This window comes from Brassica oleracea, chromosome C1 (assembly GCF_000695525.1).
Source record: "Brassica oleracea var. oleracea cultivar TO1000 chromosome C1, BOL, whole genome shotgun sequence".
NCBI lineage: Eukaryota > Viridiplantae > Streptophyta > Magnoliopsida > Brassicales > Brassicaceae > Brassica > Brassica oleracea.
In genome coordinates, this window is record NC_027748.1 from 7,254,345 (window position 1) to 7,270,773 (window position 16,429).

The 16,429-nt window shown below is 34.5% G+C and overlaps 4 protein-coding genes across 6 annotated transcripts; 3 read left to right on the forward strand and 1 right to left on the reverse strand.

Annotated features, from left to right (window-relative positions):
• The first annotated feature begins 2,177 nt into the window (after positions 1-2,177).
• LOC106305308 (aquaporin NIP1-2) lies at positions 2,178-4,471 on the forward strand. Its single transcript, XM_013741690.1, has 5 exons — positions 2,178-2,417; positions 2,582-2,806; positions 3,235-3,453; positions 3,883-3,944; positions 4,050-4,471. Exons 1-5 carry the CDS (start codon positions 2,250-2,252, stop codon positions 4,267-4,269), a joined length of 894 nt encoding a protein of 297 aa, XP_013597144.1. The 5' UTR covers positions 2,178-2,249; the 3' UTR covers positions 4,270-4,471.
• Positions 4,472-5,147: 676 nt separating this feature from the next.
• On the forward strand, positions 5,148-6,584 carry LOC106305318. 3 transcript variants are annotated; one of them, XM_013741700.1, is made up of 4 exons: positions 5,148-5,598; positions 5,880-5,962; positions 6,047-6,161; positions 6,238-6,584. In XM_013741700.1, the coding sequence occupies exons 1-4, from the start codon at positions 5,310-5,312 to the stop codon at positions 6,492-6,494; spliced, it is 744 nt and encodes a 247-aa protein (XP_013597154.1). In that variant the 5' UTR covers positions 5,148-5,309; the 3' UTR covers positions 6,495-6,584. The 3 variants fall into 3 exon arrangements, with proteins under 3 accessions (XP_013597154.1, XP_013597161.1, XP_013597167.1); XM_013741707.1 differs by having other exon boundaries at positions 6,047-6,158; XM_013741713.1 differs by having other exon boundaries at positions 6,053-6,161.
• Positions 6,585-7,359: 775 nt separating this feature from the next.
• Positions 7,360-7,812, reverse strand: LOC106330372. The gene has a single exon (XM_013768849.1). The coding sequence runs from the start codon at positions 7,810-7,812 to the stop codon at positions 7,360-7,362; it is 453 nt and encodes a 150-aa protein (XP_013624303.1).
• Positions 7,813-11,485: 3,673 nt separating this feature from the next.
• LOC106305341 (cyclic phosphodiesterase) lies at positions 11,486-12,557 on the forward strand. Its single transcript, XM_013741723.1, has 3 exons — positions 11,486-11,853; positions 12,016-12,070; positions 12,228-12,557. The coding sequence occupies exons 1-3, from the start codon at positions 11,563-11,565 to the stop codon at positions 12,428-12,430; spliced, it is 549 nt and encodes a 182-aa protein (XP_013597177.1). The 5' UTR covers positions 11,486-11,562; the 3' UTR covers positions 12,431-12,557.
• The last annotated feature ends 3,872 nt before the right edge of the window (positions 12,558-16,429 follow it).

Sequence of the window (16,429 nt, forward strand, 5' to 3'; positions counted from 1 at the left end):
AAATGAGCAGCTTCTAGCTGAAGTTGAAATGCTAGACAAGCTTGAGAAGGGTATGTTTTCTATAAGTTATTTTAATATTTCATCTGTTTGTTCGTGTACTTATATATTGTTTTGTTTGTCTTTTCAGAATTTGAGAGTGTAAGAATTGAAGACTGAAGAAAGAAGATTGCTGCTGAAGTCTGAAGTCTTTTTTTTATTTGGTGTTGGTGTTGGTTTTGATTTTGATTTTCAGTACTCGTTTTTCATTTGAATTATTTTGTTCTTTGCTTTTCAAGGAGGTTTAATATGAACAAGTTGGATTTATTTTGAAGTTTAATAAAGACTCTCACGTTTGGAGTATTTGATTTTCATTATTGCAAACTACTTTTGTTCTTGTTATTTCTTTGTTCACGTTCTGGTTGAAGGAACCGTAAGGTTATGACATGAAACAAAACAGGTACTTCGGGTAAAAAAGGGAATATGGATAACCGAAACCCGGTTTAGAACCGAACCCGAAAACTAAATGGGTTCAACCGGGTTTAGGATGTTTTACTAAATCCGAACCGAACCCGACAAAACCCGAACCGAGACCGACCCGAACTTTTATAATACCCGAATGGGGCTGATTTTTGTAAACCCGAAAACCCGAAACCCGATTAGAACCGAACCGAACCCGAATGGTCACTCGATTGCCCAGGCCTAGTGAAAGGTGTAGAGAATATCTCAATTTTTTTGAATATCTGGCTTGACCGAATTTTCTAACATCTCTACATTCTTTTGTTTTCTTTTTAAATTTTTTTTTTATATTGGTTAAAAACTTTTTGAGATATTCCCATCGTGGATGCTCTTAGAATATGAAATGACTTTTATATAAACGTGTGTATAATATCAATATATTTATTTAGTAATTAAATAAAATAAAAATTGTGAAAATGTTCCTAATATTTATAAAAATCATCTTGAAATATTGTGTATGGCATTTCATTATTAGACGGATTTTGGACGCATACTTAAATCTTTTAAGTTACCAATTGATCCAAAATACAACACTGGAGATAATAAATGTAACATAAAATAAAATACATAGTTTAATATTTGGTTTCAAATCTCCATATATAATTATGTGGTCTTAAAAGGAATATTTTCAAAATAACAACTAAAAATCGATGTTTTTAGAAATCAACTATTTTATGACACTTTTTCAGTATTTTCTAGAAATTTAATATATAAGCAAACTTATTATCTACTTCCTCCATATCACTTTAGGGCCCCCATGACTTTAGATGGTGTTTAAAAATTTTTATTTTGTTTCATAATAATAAATTTTCTTGTTATTTAAGATAAATTTTAGTGTTATTTAAATTTTGTGACCAATTATAAAATACTGTATTATTTTAATCGAACTATTTTTATTTAATGATACTTAATCTAACCAAAATAAACTACATAAAAATTTAGTTTTTTAATTTTTGTGCAAAAATTTTAAACACCACTTAAATTGATACAGATGGATTACGTATTAACTCAAAGTAACCTTTTACATTTTATCATAAATTGTCCTGTAAAAACGATCAGGATATATATATATATTGTCTTCTCGACGAGATTGATGTATATTATGAAAGTCATTTTTTTACATATTCTTCAATTTAAAGCATGAGAAAAAAAAATAAGCATAGCAGTGTTTTATGAAGTTTCTATCCAATGAATATGGATAACTACGACTTTAATGATATGGCAATCACATTAACCGCATGACGTCGAAAAAAGTAAATGATAATTTCAACTTAAAAGATATATAGGAGACACTAGACAACGCTATTTTAAATACTAGTATATTACAAAATTTTAATCAAGAAAATTAGTATATTTTTCTTCAAAATATACATCTTATCCATATAAAAATTTGGCGGACATTTTGTTATAATAAATAAGCCAGATATATTAATTTGTTTCCTTTGTCAAAACGAAGATATATGGTAAGTTCTTAACAAGGCACAAGTATTAATGAAAAATATAGTATCATACATTCATACTATTCGTAAACATTTCATCTGTAATTAATAAAATTAAATGGGTTGAAAATTAAATGGTCAATATTAAATTTTGAAAACTTGAAAAGTCTAATCTCTCTCTCTCTCTCTCTCTCTCTCTCTCCCCCTCTCGATTTGCCAATAAATAGAAGATAATTGCCACCAAACACTTTCACACAAGTCATAACAGTCCGTTCAAAGATATCATCTTCTTTTCTTTTAATCGTCTTCTTTGTTATGGCGGAGATATCGGGAAATGGCCACGGCAACGCCAGAGAAGGAGCGGTGGTGGTAAACATCAATGAAGAACACGAACGTCAACAACATAAAGAAGCTATTCACATCTCCAAACCCATAAAGAAACAAGACTCTCTCCTCTCAATCTCTGTCCCTTTCTTACAAAAGGTTTTCACTTCTGTAACTCTCAATCTTCTTTTTCTTGTGAAAATGTAATTCTCAATCTTCAATAACCTTTTTTATTTGTTTGGTGTTCACTCTCTGCTTGATTCATTTCTTCTGATAAATTATTTTACTCTGTTCTTGTTTTGTTATAATTGCTCCGTATTCAGTTGATGGCTGAGATTTTGGGAACCTACTTCTTGATATTTGCTGGTTGTGCATCGGTGGCTGTGAACGCCCAACACGACAAAACCGTGACTCATCCAGGGATCGCCATCGTTTGGGGACTCACCGTCATGGTTCTTGTTTACTCTCTCGGTCACATCTCCGGCGCTCATTTCAATCCGGCCCTCACAGTAGCATTCGCTTCTTGCGGCCGTTTTCCTCTGAAACAGGTCAACACATTCACACATAAATATATATCGATTAAGTTTTGTTTTTATGTGTCATTTTTAGTTTGATGAACAAACTAGAACCTTGCCATTTTGTGTTTGATAGATCTAGCTTAGCTGTCGTCTTGATTGTATTACACGAAAGTACTATTTTTGTATTTTTTTTTTCTGTAATAAGTAACATTTTAAAGAATTTTAACCAATAATAGTTCTAAGTTTTAGCTAGCTAGAAGAAAAAAAAAACATTGTTTTGATTGTACAACGAACTTTTATTAAAACAAAACTACAGTTTTCCTTTTACATCTTTAGAAGTTCAAATTTAGTATCCATAATCTTCAGTTTAGGGGAGTTTTTCAAAACTGATCCATTTTTCTTAATGCGACATTAAATGAAAAATTCTCAAATTTATTTATATTATTTTTATATTTTAGGTTCCTGCTTATGTGATATCGCAAGTGATCGGATCGACGCTTGCCGCGGCGACTTTGCGGCTGTTGTTCGGACTTGATCAAGACGTTTGCAGTGGGAAACATGACGTGTTCGTTGGAACATTGCCGGCGGGATCAGATTTGCAGTCGTTTGTAATAGAGTTTATCATCACTTTCTACCTAATGTTCATCATTTCCGGCGTCGCCACCGATAACAGAGCGGTTAGTATTTCACAATATTCTTATATATGATATACTGCATTGAAATTAGATATGTTCAAAGTTGGTGGTTATTTGTTGAATATTCTTGCAATTTTAAAGCATGCTTGTTTTACTTTACCTAATATATTTTCCTTTCCTTTTCTTTTCATATACTTTAGTTTAAAATAATCTAATCAGGGAAGTAATATACTTTAAGGTTGCTTTTAATGAAAATGGACTACGTACGTACATTAATTTATACTTTTTATCTTTGATTTTAAATTTTCATTCCTAGGAAAACAATTATACTTGAAAGAAGTCTTTTTCTAGTTGATTTTCTTCATTTGTGTATTTGTGTTGTTACGTTGACCTCAGCAGTTACACATGTAGTCTTTGACCCTTGTAATCTTTGAGAAACTAATTAAAAGTGGACCCATATGTAACAATCAGATCGGAGAACTTGCCGGACTAGCAGTAGGGTCTACTGTGCTACTTAACGTGATAATTGCCGGGTAATATATTTACTCATAACATCTCTATTTGCTAATTGCTAATATTGTGCATATTTTTCTTTCACCACTAAAACATTACACATCTGTGTATATTTTTGTTGTCAGACCGGTATCGGGTGCTTCGATGAATCCTGGAAGGAGTTTGGGACCTGCAATGGTATACAATTGCTACAGAGGAATATGGATATACATAGCGTCTCCAATTCTTGGTGCAGTTGCGGGTGCATGGGTTTACAACACGGTTAGATATACCGATAAACCGTTGCGTGAAATAACCAAAAGCGGCTCCTTTTTAAAAGCTTTGCAAAACAGTAGCTCTCGTTAAGAAACAAATCAGTTGCTACGTTAAGTTAGTCATCAGAGGTTTAGTTGTATCAATCAGAAGTAAAAAGGGGATAATTTGGTTTTTGAGTTTTTTTTTTCTAAGGAAATAGCTCAGGGACGCACTAAGTTTGAGTGAGGGTGTGGTATATGATCCACTCTAATTTTTGTTTTTCTTTAAGTAGTTAGTGTATAATTTATCCCGAATCATTATATTTGTTATGTGTGGCCTTTTATACTACTCCCTCTATTCCTTAATATTACATATTTTAGAAAAAAATTTTGTTTTAAAAAGATTCATTTTTTACATTTTCAAGACATGTTTTATTAACTAATTGCAAATTTTAAAAAACTTAATTGCACTTACTGAATTGTTATTGGTTTAAAATTATGAAACAAAGATAAACACAAAAAAATATATAAATTTAATTTAATTTATTTTATTAAAATATGTGAAAAATCTAGAATATGTAACAATAAAAAACGGATGGAGTAAATAGGTTTCTGGATCCACCCGCGAAAAGAGTAAACATGCATGATATGTAACGAATACATAAATTATAGTACTGCTTTGACCAGGCCTTAACGAATACATAAATTACGGTACTGCTTTGACCAGGCATGTATTTACTGCTTTATTTATCTCTTCTCTCATTTTAATGCAAAAGATTCTATCTTCATATTTATGGCAAACTGTCTCGTTGTGTATTTTAAAATAACTAATTCAAAATTTGGAAGCCTATTAAATAAAAATAAAACGAAATATTCAGAACTTATTATTTGGAACTTGTCAAAAGAAAGCACAAAATTAGGGAGTTAGAAACATTGCGAAGTGTGCACACTTTGTCCAGAGCTTAAGAATCGACCACGTGTGACAGTGTCCGGAAATTCCAACTTTAACTTCGCTATTATCCGCCACATCAGTTTTCTCTAATGCGTGACACATTCATATCATAAACGTCATATTTACCTCATGCAACATCACTCCTCTCTCGCTCTATTATAAGACCATAACACAGAACAAGGCCTTTTGGTCGTTTAACGATGGCGTCAAATGATAAAGTTCCGGTGGCGTGTCCGGCAAGCACCGGAGAAGGTAAGGAGCCTATGGGAGATCCGACGAAGACCACAACGGCAATGTTAGACAAAGGAACGGCTATGTTTCAGTCTATGAAACCGATCAAACAAATGAGTCTACATGTGTGTTCATTCGCTTGCTATAGTCACGATCCTGGCCGTCAGATCGAGGTTCATATGTACGGTCACCGTGTAAACCAAGACTTTCTCCAATGTGCCGTCTACGATTCCAATTCCGCTAAGGCTCATCTCATCGGTACATATATACCTCGACCTCTATTGTTTGTTTACGCTTGTGACGTGTACAATTTCGGGTTGAACTTCAACTAATTAATAACTTGGAAATTGTTTACATAGACGGTTAATGGATGGGCCTGCATGCAGATTTACGTGCGTATAATCATTGATTATTCGTATGGTATAAGTCTGTTTAAAACGTTTTGACTGCTAGAGGCTAGAGATTTAATTGGAGATTATGACTTACTATGAATTACAGTATGATTTATGAATGTGTTTGTTCTTGCATTAAAATTCTAGGGATCGAATATATAGTGTCAGAGAAGTTATTCGAAAGTCTCTCACCCGATGAACAAAAGCTTTGGCACTCGCATGACTACGAAGTGAGGTTTTATGAAACATTTTCAAAATGTTTGATATATATTTACCGGATAGTCAAAAATAATAGAAGCGAGTGTTGTTTGTAGATCCAGATGGCTCTTCTAGTAACTCCAAGGGTCCCAGAGCTCGTTGCGAAGCCGGAGCTTAAGAATCTTGCCAAATCTTACGGAAAATTTTGGTGTACATGGCAAATCGATCGTGGTAATAATTTACTATATATTTGATATAGTAAACCAACCATATATTTATTTAGGGTTTCTTGTTTTGTCTTTTTAAGGAGATAGATTACCACTAGGTACACCATCATTAATGGTTTCGCCGCAAGACGTGAGTCTCGGGAGGATAAAACCGGAGCTGGTGAAAAAGAGAGATGAAGAACATGGAATCTCGACGGAATCGTTGAAGCCGTCACGGGAAGGGATTTGCGGACCGGAGAAAAAGAATCTGATTGCTGATTATTGGGTTCGGTTTAGGAAAGGCTTTGCGATTGATGTTGTTGAGACAGATATGAAGAGGACAGCTCCCTTCCCGTGACAACTTCTGTTTTTTTTTTTTTTTTTTTTGAGAAAGTGCTTGAAACCTTCTGTTTATTTGTTTTTTCCCTTGATGAATCTTGAGACATTTTATGTTCGTAAGCTTATATCATAATGTGGTAAGAAACTGATCCAAGTTTTTTGAGAGGCATGTTTTAAGTTTTTTATAGGTCGTGTAACTATGAAAAATGTCACAAATAATATTATATATCAAAAAATATAATATATCTTTTGTGTCAAAACTAGGTCTAGTGTTACACTAATTAATGGTAGTGGAAATATATGATCGTCGACATATGGTTTAAAATATGTACATCATTAATCTATTTTATGCAACAATTGTTTAGTGAGAAACAATTATGACTTGATTATACAATAAAAGCACTAAAAATCAAATATCAAGGTATACACGTATTTGTTCTAAAAAATCCGTTTCATTTTAAGACGATAAAATAAGTGTTGTTTTAGAATTTTAATACAACATTTATAATAGTTAATACAATATTTATATATTATATGATTTCTTATATTTTATTTTATTTTTCTATTAGTTCAGAAATGGTAAAATTTATAGTTAATGATGATTTTATTTTAAAAAAATATAATGAAATATATTTTTAATCTGTGTGCATAAATCTAAAGCGATATTTAAAATGAAATGGAGGGAAAATATAGATATGACTTCTAGATAATCAAATATCTGATTAATGGGTTTCAATCTTGGATTTACATATAAGCATGCAAAATTAGCAGTGGATAACTATAATTTGATACTCAGCCAACAATTATCTCAGTTTTATTTATTCTCAAACTTTAAAGAGCAAAAGTACTTTTTTTTTTTTTTGACATCATAATAGACTAGAAGCCTATGGGGCCACCGGTTCAGATAGCCAAACCGGAGGTAAAGAATCGACATATAGCATAGCTGAAGGAGAACTCCTCGCACCACGTGCAAGCTTGTCCGCCATTGTGTTTTGTGCCCTTGAGATATATCTGATCGTGAAGTTGGGGAAGAAAGTCTTACTTCGGCAGAATTCTTCCATGTGTGTAGCGAACGCCGGCCATTCTTCAGGTGAGGACACCATCTTCACCAATTGAGAACAATCCGTCACAAATACTACATCTGAGAACTGCAGGGTCTTCATGCACTCCGTTGCCCAAATCAGAGCTTCACATTCAGCATGTAAAAGTGATAGGCTACGTCGAAGGTTCATTGCGCCCATCATTACGTCCTCTGAGTTTATCTTTTGGCAATACCAGCCCTGGTCTGTAAAAGCATCATGTTCTCTCCACGCCCCATCAATGTAGCAAAAGTACATTAATGGTCATTTTTCATAACCAATAGGTAGAGCGGGTGAGAATATTGAGAAAATAATTAATACATTTTCGTTCTTAATTTCCATTAGACATTATATAGAAAATCTACAATATAGTATATTTAATTAAGCATATAATACGTATAGAAAGACTACGAATTAATGGCTAATCATTGAGTCATAATCCCTTAACTCTAACTAAATTAAATCAAGAAGCATACTTTCTAAATCTCTCCACATCATATACCACATCAACTGGTTAGTACCCCGCGACTTGCGCGGAATGTGATTATTAGTTTCGTTATTTTTTAATAAGGAGACATTAATCTGTTTAATCTGGATATCGGTTCGGTTTTACGTTATTTTTTTGTTTTTAATCTCCTAAAATATAACTATCATTTGAAATCAATATTTATTTGGTTTGTTCGGTTAAAATGTTTGATGTTTTTGGTTTTTTTTTCCTGTGATAATCAAAAATTACTATTATTTGTTTGTTTTCATGTTATGAATCTTAGATAGTCGTGATGTCGAACCAATGGTTTCATATTATAGTTTCTAAACGGATAATAGTTAAAAAAAGAAAAGAAAATTATTATGACAAATCATTTTAATACAATTTGGTCGATGGTGAAAGAAGCGTTAACAAAAAGATTAGATATTTCAGTTGTGGTAAATACTTAGTTATAAGGTGACCACGTCAATGTACACATGTATGTGTTTGTAAAAGTATATAAAGGTGGTTGATAAATATATAAAGATACTGTTAATTAATATTCAATGACATTTTTTTCAAAATAATACATTAAAAATAAAATTCTTAAAATGAAATTATTTAAAAACAAAAATACTGTAAAATTTATATAATCTATAATATATAAATTATATATTATTCTTTAAATATATGTATATATATATATGCATATAACAGATCAAATTGGATATTCTTTCTTTTAAATATTGATATTTGTGATTTGCTTTTTTTACGGATATTGCATTTTAGTATTTGATTTGCTTCGTAGAGTAACGAATATCCGGATTTTTCAGTTCGAATCAAAACGGATAACGAATCAAATCAAAATTTTTGAATAATTTGTCCAGCTCTATTCGTAAACAGTAAAAATAACGTAAAGAAAAATCATGCATGTGAGTTTTATATTAAAAAACGTAAAATACATAGTGTGAACATATTTATGTAGAGTTTGGCTGGGAAGCTCTCTGCAGGTAACATGTGTCCATTTTAGTGTGAACGCATTTATTACAATGCTTCTACATGTGACATGTGTCCAGTTTAGTGTGAACGCATTTATAACAATGCTTCTCCTTTAATATATAAGGGAAGTTTCTTGTGAGAATTTGTAAACTCAGACGCTTCTACTCTATGATTAAAAAGCAACCACTAATCTCCTATAAATTAATTAAGAAACATTTAAAAAGTTATAACTTGCAGTTTGTACTAATTAAAAAAGTGTTCTGCTGAGTTGTCACGTAATTGGAATGCTAATTTTGCTTACCTGACGGCTTGAGAATCAATTGAGAATTTTGTTAGTCCAAAATTAAATTACTAGGGAATGTTATATAGTATGTCCATTATGGACCATTCATTTATCAAATTGAAATTATTATATATTATTTCCTTAAATAAAACTTACAAAATTACCTAATGTGATTAATATATATATGACAACTAATGATTTTAAATAATAAAGATTTGCTAACAGTCTGCATACTTTCTATCATTAAAATAAATTAAACAATTGCATTAATCATATAATAAAATTTTAGTTTTTTTGGTATATGTTGTATTTTGAATTTTTCAAAACGAGTTGAAGTTACTAAAACTGTAAAATTCTTATATAAACTTTTGTGATCAAGGTTTAATTTTTATTTCTATAATAAGATACAATGATTATAAATCATATGAATAAATAATTTTATTTTAATAGGTGTTTATGTTAATATACATATATATATATTTCATATCGTTTAAATTAAACTATACATCATATGAAAATACATACTTATATTTTGATATCTGCGTTGAACATATATTGAAAAGTTAATACTTTAATTTTCAAATCTTCATTTTTATAATGATTATAAATTATTGAAACCACTAAACATTCAACATTAAAAAAATCGTTGTTGTAAAATTTGGTTACACAAATATGCAAATAATCATAAAATCATATGAGTAGAAACCTCATTTAATAAATATCCATATTTAAAGTTTACTATATATCTATGTTAATATCATTTAAATTTAATTATATATCATATACGATAGATAAGAATGATTGTTTTGATTTATTTACCCTAAAATGATTGCGAATAAACAAGAGCGGTCGTTTGATTTATATGCGCACACCAATTTATTACATAATAGTAACTGATTTCTTAGTTATTTAATATATAATTATTATTTTATTATTTTATAATACGCAAAAAAATATAAAATAAATAATAAATATAAATATTTATCCTGCACAAATCGCGGATCTTAACCAAGTATGTGTCTCTTTAATAATTTTAAATCTTAAACATTTTCTATATCTCAGGCCAAAACAAAATAATGAAATGAGAATAAACTCAAAAATCAATATTTATATCAAACAATAACCAAAATGAAAAAATGACACAAAAATGAGAAAAATATTGAAGATAAATAGGATTGACAGTGAACGTAAACTTTTCATAACCATAATTAATTTTTAAACGGCTAAATCATGATATAAAACCGAGTTGGTATAGTTTCATTGTAACCAAATAGGAGACCTGAGATTATTCGGCCTAACCATTAGGTTCTTATGCGATAAGTGATTTTTTGACCTAAAATATTTTTAAAAATAGGATCAGCTCATCAGTAAACAAACTACGTAATTAACAAAAAAAATTAAAAAATTGCTTAAGGGCTAAAAATATTATTTCGATCAAAAATATAAATTTTATTTTCCATACTATATTTCTAAAATAATTTTCCTATAAATTCAGCTCGGCCTAAGCGGTCTTATCCTAGTGAACGTATTAATATGTTAAGCAAGCCCATATATATAATAAGCAAGCCTATGAGGGGACAATTTCTAAAAGGCCCATAAACCGCACATCACGGTGGCTGCAACGTTGAGTCAACGCGGTCAACGTCCAACACTTGCGTTTTTGACTATTGTTTTACTTTACAAAGATTTCTCTATCTCTCTGAGGCTCTCCACGATGAAGCACAAAGTCTCCAAGAGAGTAATCTCTCTCAAATGGGTTACGTTCATCTGCATCTCCTTCTTCGTCCTCGGAGCAATCTTCACCTCAAAGTTTCATAAAGCTTCCACCTTTATCCTTGTACACCGTCTTCTCCAGTCTTTCTTGTTCGATTTTCGTTGATGGAGATTTTTGCTTCGTGAATTGTTTCAGGTCATGGGAGCCGTCGTCTGATTCCGGAAGCCAACTAACCTCACAGCGCCGTCGTGATCATGAACTCCAGATTGTATCAGACGATTGTGCTCATAAGAAAGTATGCTTCTTGATTCAATTTAGTGAAGAGCGAGTGATTCTTGATTGCGTAGTGGTGGTGAACTGAAGATTTTAGTTTTTTTACCATAATGATAGAAAAAAACTAACTACTTATAGGTGATGATATTGGGCTTCGTATAGGCCCATTGGATATACTTCGAATTCTAAAAGGCCTTCTTCTTCCTTAGAACTAACGCCATTTCTTCTGGGATCAAATAACGTTTGCGTCTGGATTGCAAAGTCAACGGAATCATGGAAGAGGTGAAGAAGAAGTACGTGTACTCGGTGTGGGCATTGCCCGACGAGGAAACGGAGCCGCGGTTCAGAAAGCTAATGGAAGCTCTGAGATCCGAGTTCTCTGGCCCAAGATTCGATCCTCACGTCACCGTCGTCGGAGCCACGAGTCTGACGGCAGAAGAAGCGAAGAAGATGTTCGAATCAGCTTGCGACGGTCTGAAAGCTTACACCGCCACCGTAGATCGCGTCTCCACCGGAACTTTCTTCTACCAATGCGTTTTCTTGCTTCTCAAATCCACCCCAGAGGTAAATAAAAATCCGAGCTTTTCTTTTCAAAAATTCGATTTTTCTGAGAGAATCATTACAAAGAGATGACTAAGATCAGATATCAAGAACCTTGGGTTTGGTTTTTGATAGAAGATATGTGTTTTTATGTAATAAGATCTGTGCTGTTCTGTTTATTTACAGGTAATGAAAGCTGGTGAGCACTGTAAGAACCATTTCAAGTGTTCCACTACAACACGTAAGCTCTTTTGACATTTAAAACTGGTTTTTGTAGCTCAAAGGAAGCTTTAGGTCATGTAGCCTGAGTGAGCTATACTTTGTTGTCTTAAAGAGTATGCTAAATACTTTTCTTGTTTCTTTTTGTCTCATGTTAAAATTTCATTTTACTAACGCAGCTTACATGCCGCATCTGAGTCTGCTTTACGCCGAGTTAGATGAAGAAGGGAAGAAGAAAGCGCAGGAGAAAGCTTACACACTCGATAACAGCCTCGATGGACTGAGTTTCCGGTTAAACCGACTTGCTCTCTGCAAAACCGATACAGAAGATAAGACTCTCGAGTCATGGGAGAAAGTGGCTGTGTGTAATCTCAATCCTTGAGAAAAATAAAAAGACTAAAAGTTGGGTTCTGAGTCTGTAGTAAAAGGTCTCAATATACTTTGCTTAAGAACTGTGTACCCATCTCTTCTTTACTCATCGAATAAAATTACGATACTAATTCGCGGCATACTGCACCAATTTCTCTAAAAGTGCGGCATGAAGTTTGCATATTTACCCAAGAAAAACGTGATAAGGTTTAGCTACTTCGGTCTAGAGAACTCTGTAAACTTCTTTATAAACTTTGAATAAGAAAAGGAATACAACTTTGAGTATGAAATCTACAACACTCTCATGGCGAGAATTGCAGAGATCATCAGTCTCATAGCGACTGTAAAGTATTGATTCATGTCGTCAGATACAATTAACATCAAAGCATGAAGAAGATAAAATGAACTTGACAAGTATTTAAAAGCTGAACTTCATCTAACTGCAAAGCCTCTGCGAGATACAGAAGGTCTTCTCTTTTATTTAAATCCCATCTCCAACGTTTCCTTCCACGTCAGCATTACTCTGTTTCCCTCCTATAGCCTTCTTCTTGCGAAAGTAAGTCTTTTGGTACTTATCAATACCTCGCTCATCGAAACCGAGCTGGCCCTCAAGCTCGAAAGAAGGAAAACACGCAATAAACTCCTTTGACAACATCCAAGAATCATTTGCAGCATCTTTCCCTTTCCAAGTCACCAACAACTCCAACTCTTCGTTTGCTGAATAACATTAAGCCAACACATCCAGTGGTTGCAACGGCGCTTCAGTCTCAGTAGAAAACACCGGTGGCAATGCCAACACCTCCACATCAGTACCCACCGCCTTCTTAAGCTGTGACACATGAAAAACATCATGAATCTTGGACCCTGGAGGTAACTGCAACCGATAAGCTACCTTCCCAATCTTCTCCATAATTTTGTATGGTCCATAAAACTTGGCTGCCAGTTTAGGACAGAAGCGAGTCGCTACTGACTTCTGGCGATAAGGCCTCAGTTTCAAGAACACCAAATCCAACACTTCAAAGGAAACATCCCTACGATGTTTATCTGCATGACCCTTCATCAACTCTTGTGCTCTCTCCAAACACCCCTTCAAGTGACCCAACATCTCATTTCTTAGCTTCAATGACTCTTCCAACTCAAAGTTTGTAGTGGAGCCTTCTTCAAATGGTAACAAGGCAGGAGGATCTCTACCGTAAACCACTACAAATGGAGAAGTCTTGAGCGAAGTATGGTACGACGTATTGAACCAAAACTCAGCCCAACACAAGAATTTAGACCACAAACGAGGATGACCCGAAGCAAAGTATCTTAAATATGTCTCCGGACACCTATTTAAGACCTCAGTCTGACCATCTGTTTGTGGGTGAAACGAAGTGATGTAGTTCAACTGCGTACCAGCCAACTTGAAACTCTCCTTCCAAAAAGCACTCAAGAACACCCGATCTCTATCAGACACAATACTCCGCAGAAACCCGTGTAAACGTACAATCTCTTGGACAAATTTCAACGCCACATCCACCGCTGTGAACAGATGCTTCAAACTGATAAAATGCTCATACTTGCTCAAGCGATCAACAACAACAAGAATAACATTCACACCTCCAGACAATGGCAAACCTTCAATGAAGTCCATACTAACATCCTCCCACACTCGATTCGGTATTGGCAACGGTTGAAGTAAACCAGCAGGAGACAATGTTGAATGCTTATGATCTGACAGATTTGACAAGTTGCGACATATCCCTGCACCTGTTTCTTCAGCCCCTCCCATGTAAAAGATTGATGGATCCTCTTAATGGTTTTTAAAACTCCAGAATGACCGTCCATTTTACTGTTATGACATTCAGCCAGTATCAATGAAATAAACTGAGAAGTTTTCGGAATCACCAGCCTCTTCTTCGACCACAACCTCCCATCACGAACCATCAACTTCCCCTTCACTGAGGTACCCTTCTCCAGCACCTGAGAAATCAAATTCCGAATGCCCGCATCATCAGATATCTGCTTATACAAGTCCTGCCATTGCAAAGTTGTAGGAACTGTGAGAGTCAGCAACAAGGAAACCATCGACATACTCCGAGAAAGGCCATCTGCTGCTTTATTTTCACAACCAGGTTTGTACAGAATGTCAAAATCAAAACCCATCAATCTTGTTAACCACCTTTGATACTCCAAATTAACTTCTTTCTGCTCCAACAAATATTTGATACTGCGTTGATCAGTATGAACCGTGAAATGTCTCCCCCAAAAGATAATTCTTCCACTTCCTCACTGCCATGACAACCGCCATCAGCTCTCTCTCATAAGCTGGCTTCAACTGTTCACGCTCCGTTAAAGCATAGCTAAAGTAGGCCACCGGTTTGTTATCTTGCATTAAGACATCACCTAAACCCACGCCAGAAGCATCAGTCTCGACTACAAAACGTTTCTGAAAATCTTGTAAGGTTAGAACTGGAGCGTTAACCATAGCAGACTTCAATGTGTCAAACGACTTTTGAGCCTCGAAACTCCAAGCAAACTGATCCGTCTTAGTCAATGATGTGAGAGGCCTTGCCATGACCCCATGACTCTTGACAAACTTCCGGTAATATCCTGTTAACCCGAGAAACCGACGCAATTGCTTCACAGTTTTAGGTGTAGGCCACTTAACCATAGCCTCAGTTTTCGCAGCATCCGTAACCACCCCTTCCTTGGAAATGATATGACCGAGATATTCAACTTGAGTAACCCCAAAGGAACATTTCTTTGGATTGGCAAAGAGTGATTGTTCCCGAAGTACTTGCAACACCTTCCTTAAATGCTCCTCATGAGCTTCTAAAGAACTACTATAAACTAAGATATCATCAAAGAAGATAAGAACAAAATCTCTCAAAAATGGTTTGAAGATCTTGTTAATAAGAGCTTGAAAAGTGGCAGGAACATTCATGAGTCCAAATGACATCACTAAGAATTCATAATGGCCCTCCACTGTTTGAAACACAGTCTTCTTAATATCATCTTCAACCATTCGGATTTGATGATACCCTGACCTGAGACCAAGCTTCGAGAAGATGACGGCACCATGCAACTCATCAAGTAGCTGATCAATAACAGGAATTGGATACTTGTCAGGTATATTAGACTTTTTCAGAGCTTTATAGTCGACACAAAACCGAAAACCACCGTCTTTCTTCTTCACCAATAGAACATGACTGGGAAAAGGGCTCACACTTGGTCTGATGATACCAGCTTCTAACATTTCTTGCACCATCTTCTCCATAACTACTTTCCTTGCATGCAGGTATCTATAAGGGTGAACCGAGATAGCAGATACTCCAGATGTCAAGTTGATAGCATGATCATGTCCCCGTAAAGGAGGTAAAGCAGTAGGTATAGCAAAAATGTCTTCAAAAGAGCTCAACAACGCCGCTATACGAGGTTCCAAACCAGTAGTAACAGGTGGAACAATCGCAGACATCAACAACACATCAGTGCTTTCAAACGGATCATGGTAAACTGGAGACAAGGATTTCAAAGACAATTTCTTGCAATGAAGGGTTGGATCTCCATACAAAGTCACCTGCACACCCTCATAGACGAGAGAAAACTCTTGCAACCTCCAATCAACCTCACACTTGCCCAAAGTTGCGAGCCATTTAACTCCCAAAATAACATCCACACTACCCAACTCCAATGCTATAAACTTTGAACTAAACGTGGTTGTATTCAACTGAAACTTCACCCCTGTACATAATCTGGCTACCTTCAGCATCACCCCATTACCTAACAACACATCCACACCACTCGAATCTACCATTCCCAACCTCAACTTGCTCGCTACCTCCGGAGAAATAAAATTATGAGAAACTCCACTGTCAATCATAAAGATCAACTCCCTCTGACCAATCCTTCCACGCAACTTCGTAGTCTTCGGAGAGTCAATCCCCAAGAAAGAATCCATAAACAATGTTCTCACCTCACAGCACACATTATGATCCATTTCTTGTAAAATGACATCATCTTCCTCCATAAC

Coding starts and splice junctions, on each gene's coding strand:
- LOC106305308 (XM_013741690.1), top strand. CDS start 2,250: ATGGCGGAGATATCGGGAAATGGCCACGGCAACGCCAGAGAAGGAGCG. Junction 2,807..3,234: donor GCCGTTTTCCTCTGAAACAG/GTCAACACATTC, acceptor TTTATATTTTAG/GTTCCTGCTTATGTGATATC. Junction 3,454..3,882: donor TCGCCACCGATAACAGAGCG/GTTAGTATTTCA, acceptor TGTAACAATCAG/ATCGGAGAACTTGCCGGACT.
- LOC106305318 (XM_013741700.1), top strand. CDS start 5,310: ATGGCGTCAAATGATAAAGTTCCGGTGGCGTGTCCGGCAAGCACCGGA. Junction 5,599..5,879: donor CGCTAAGGCTCATCTCATCG/GTACATATATAC, acceptor TTAAAATTCTAG/GGATCGAATATATAGTGTCA. Junction 5,963..6,046: donor GGCACTCGCATGACTACGAA/GTGAGGTTTTAT, acceptor TGTTGTTTGTAG/ATCCAGATGGCTCTTCTAGT.
- LOC106330372 (XM_013768849.1), bottom strand. CDS start 7,812: ATGTACTTTTGCTACATTGATGGGGCGTGGAGAGAACATGATGCTTTT.
- LOC106305341 (XM_013741723.1), top strand. CDS start 11,563: ATGGAAGAGGTGAAGAAGAAGTACGTGTACTCGGTGTGGGCATTGCCC. Junction 11,854..12,015: donor TTCTCAAATCCACCCCAGAG/GTAAATAAAAAT, acceptor GTTTATTTACAG/GTAATGAAAGCTGGTGAGCA. Junction 12,071..12,227: donor CAAGTGTTCCACTACAACAC/GTAAGCTCTTTT, acceptor TTACTAACGCAG/CTTACATGCCGCATCTGAGT.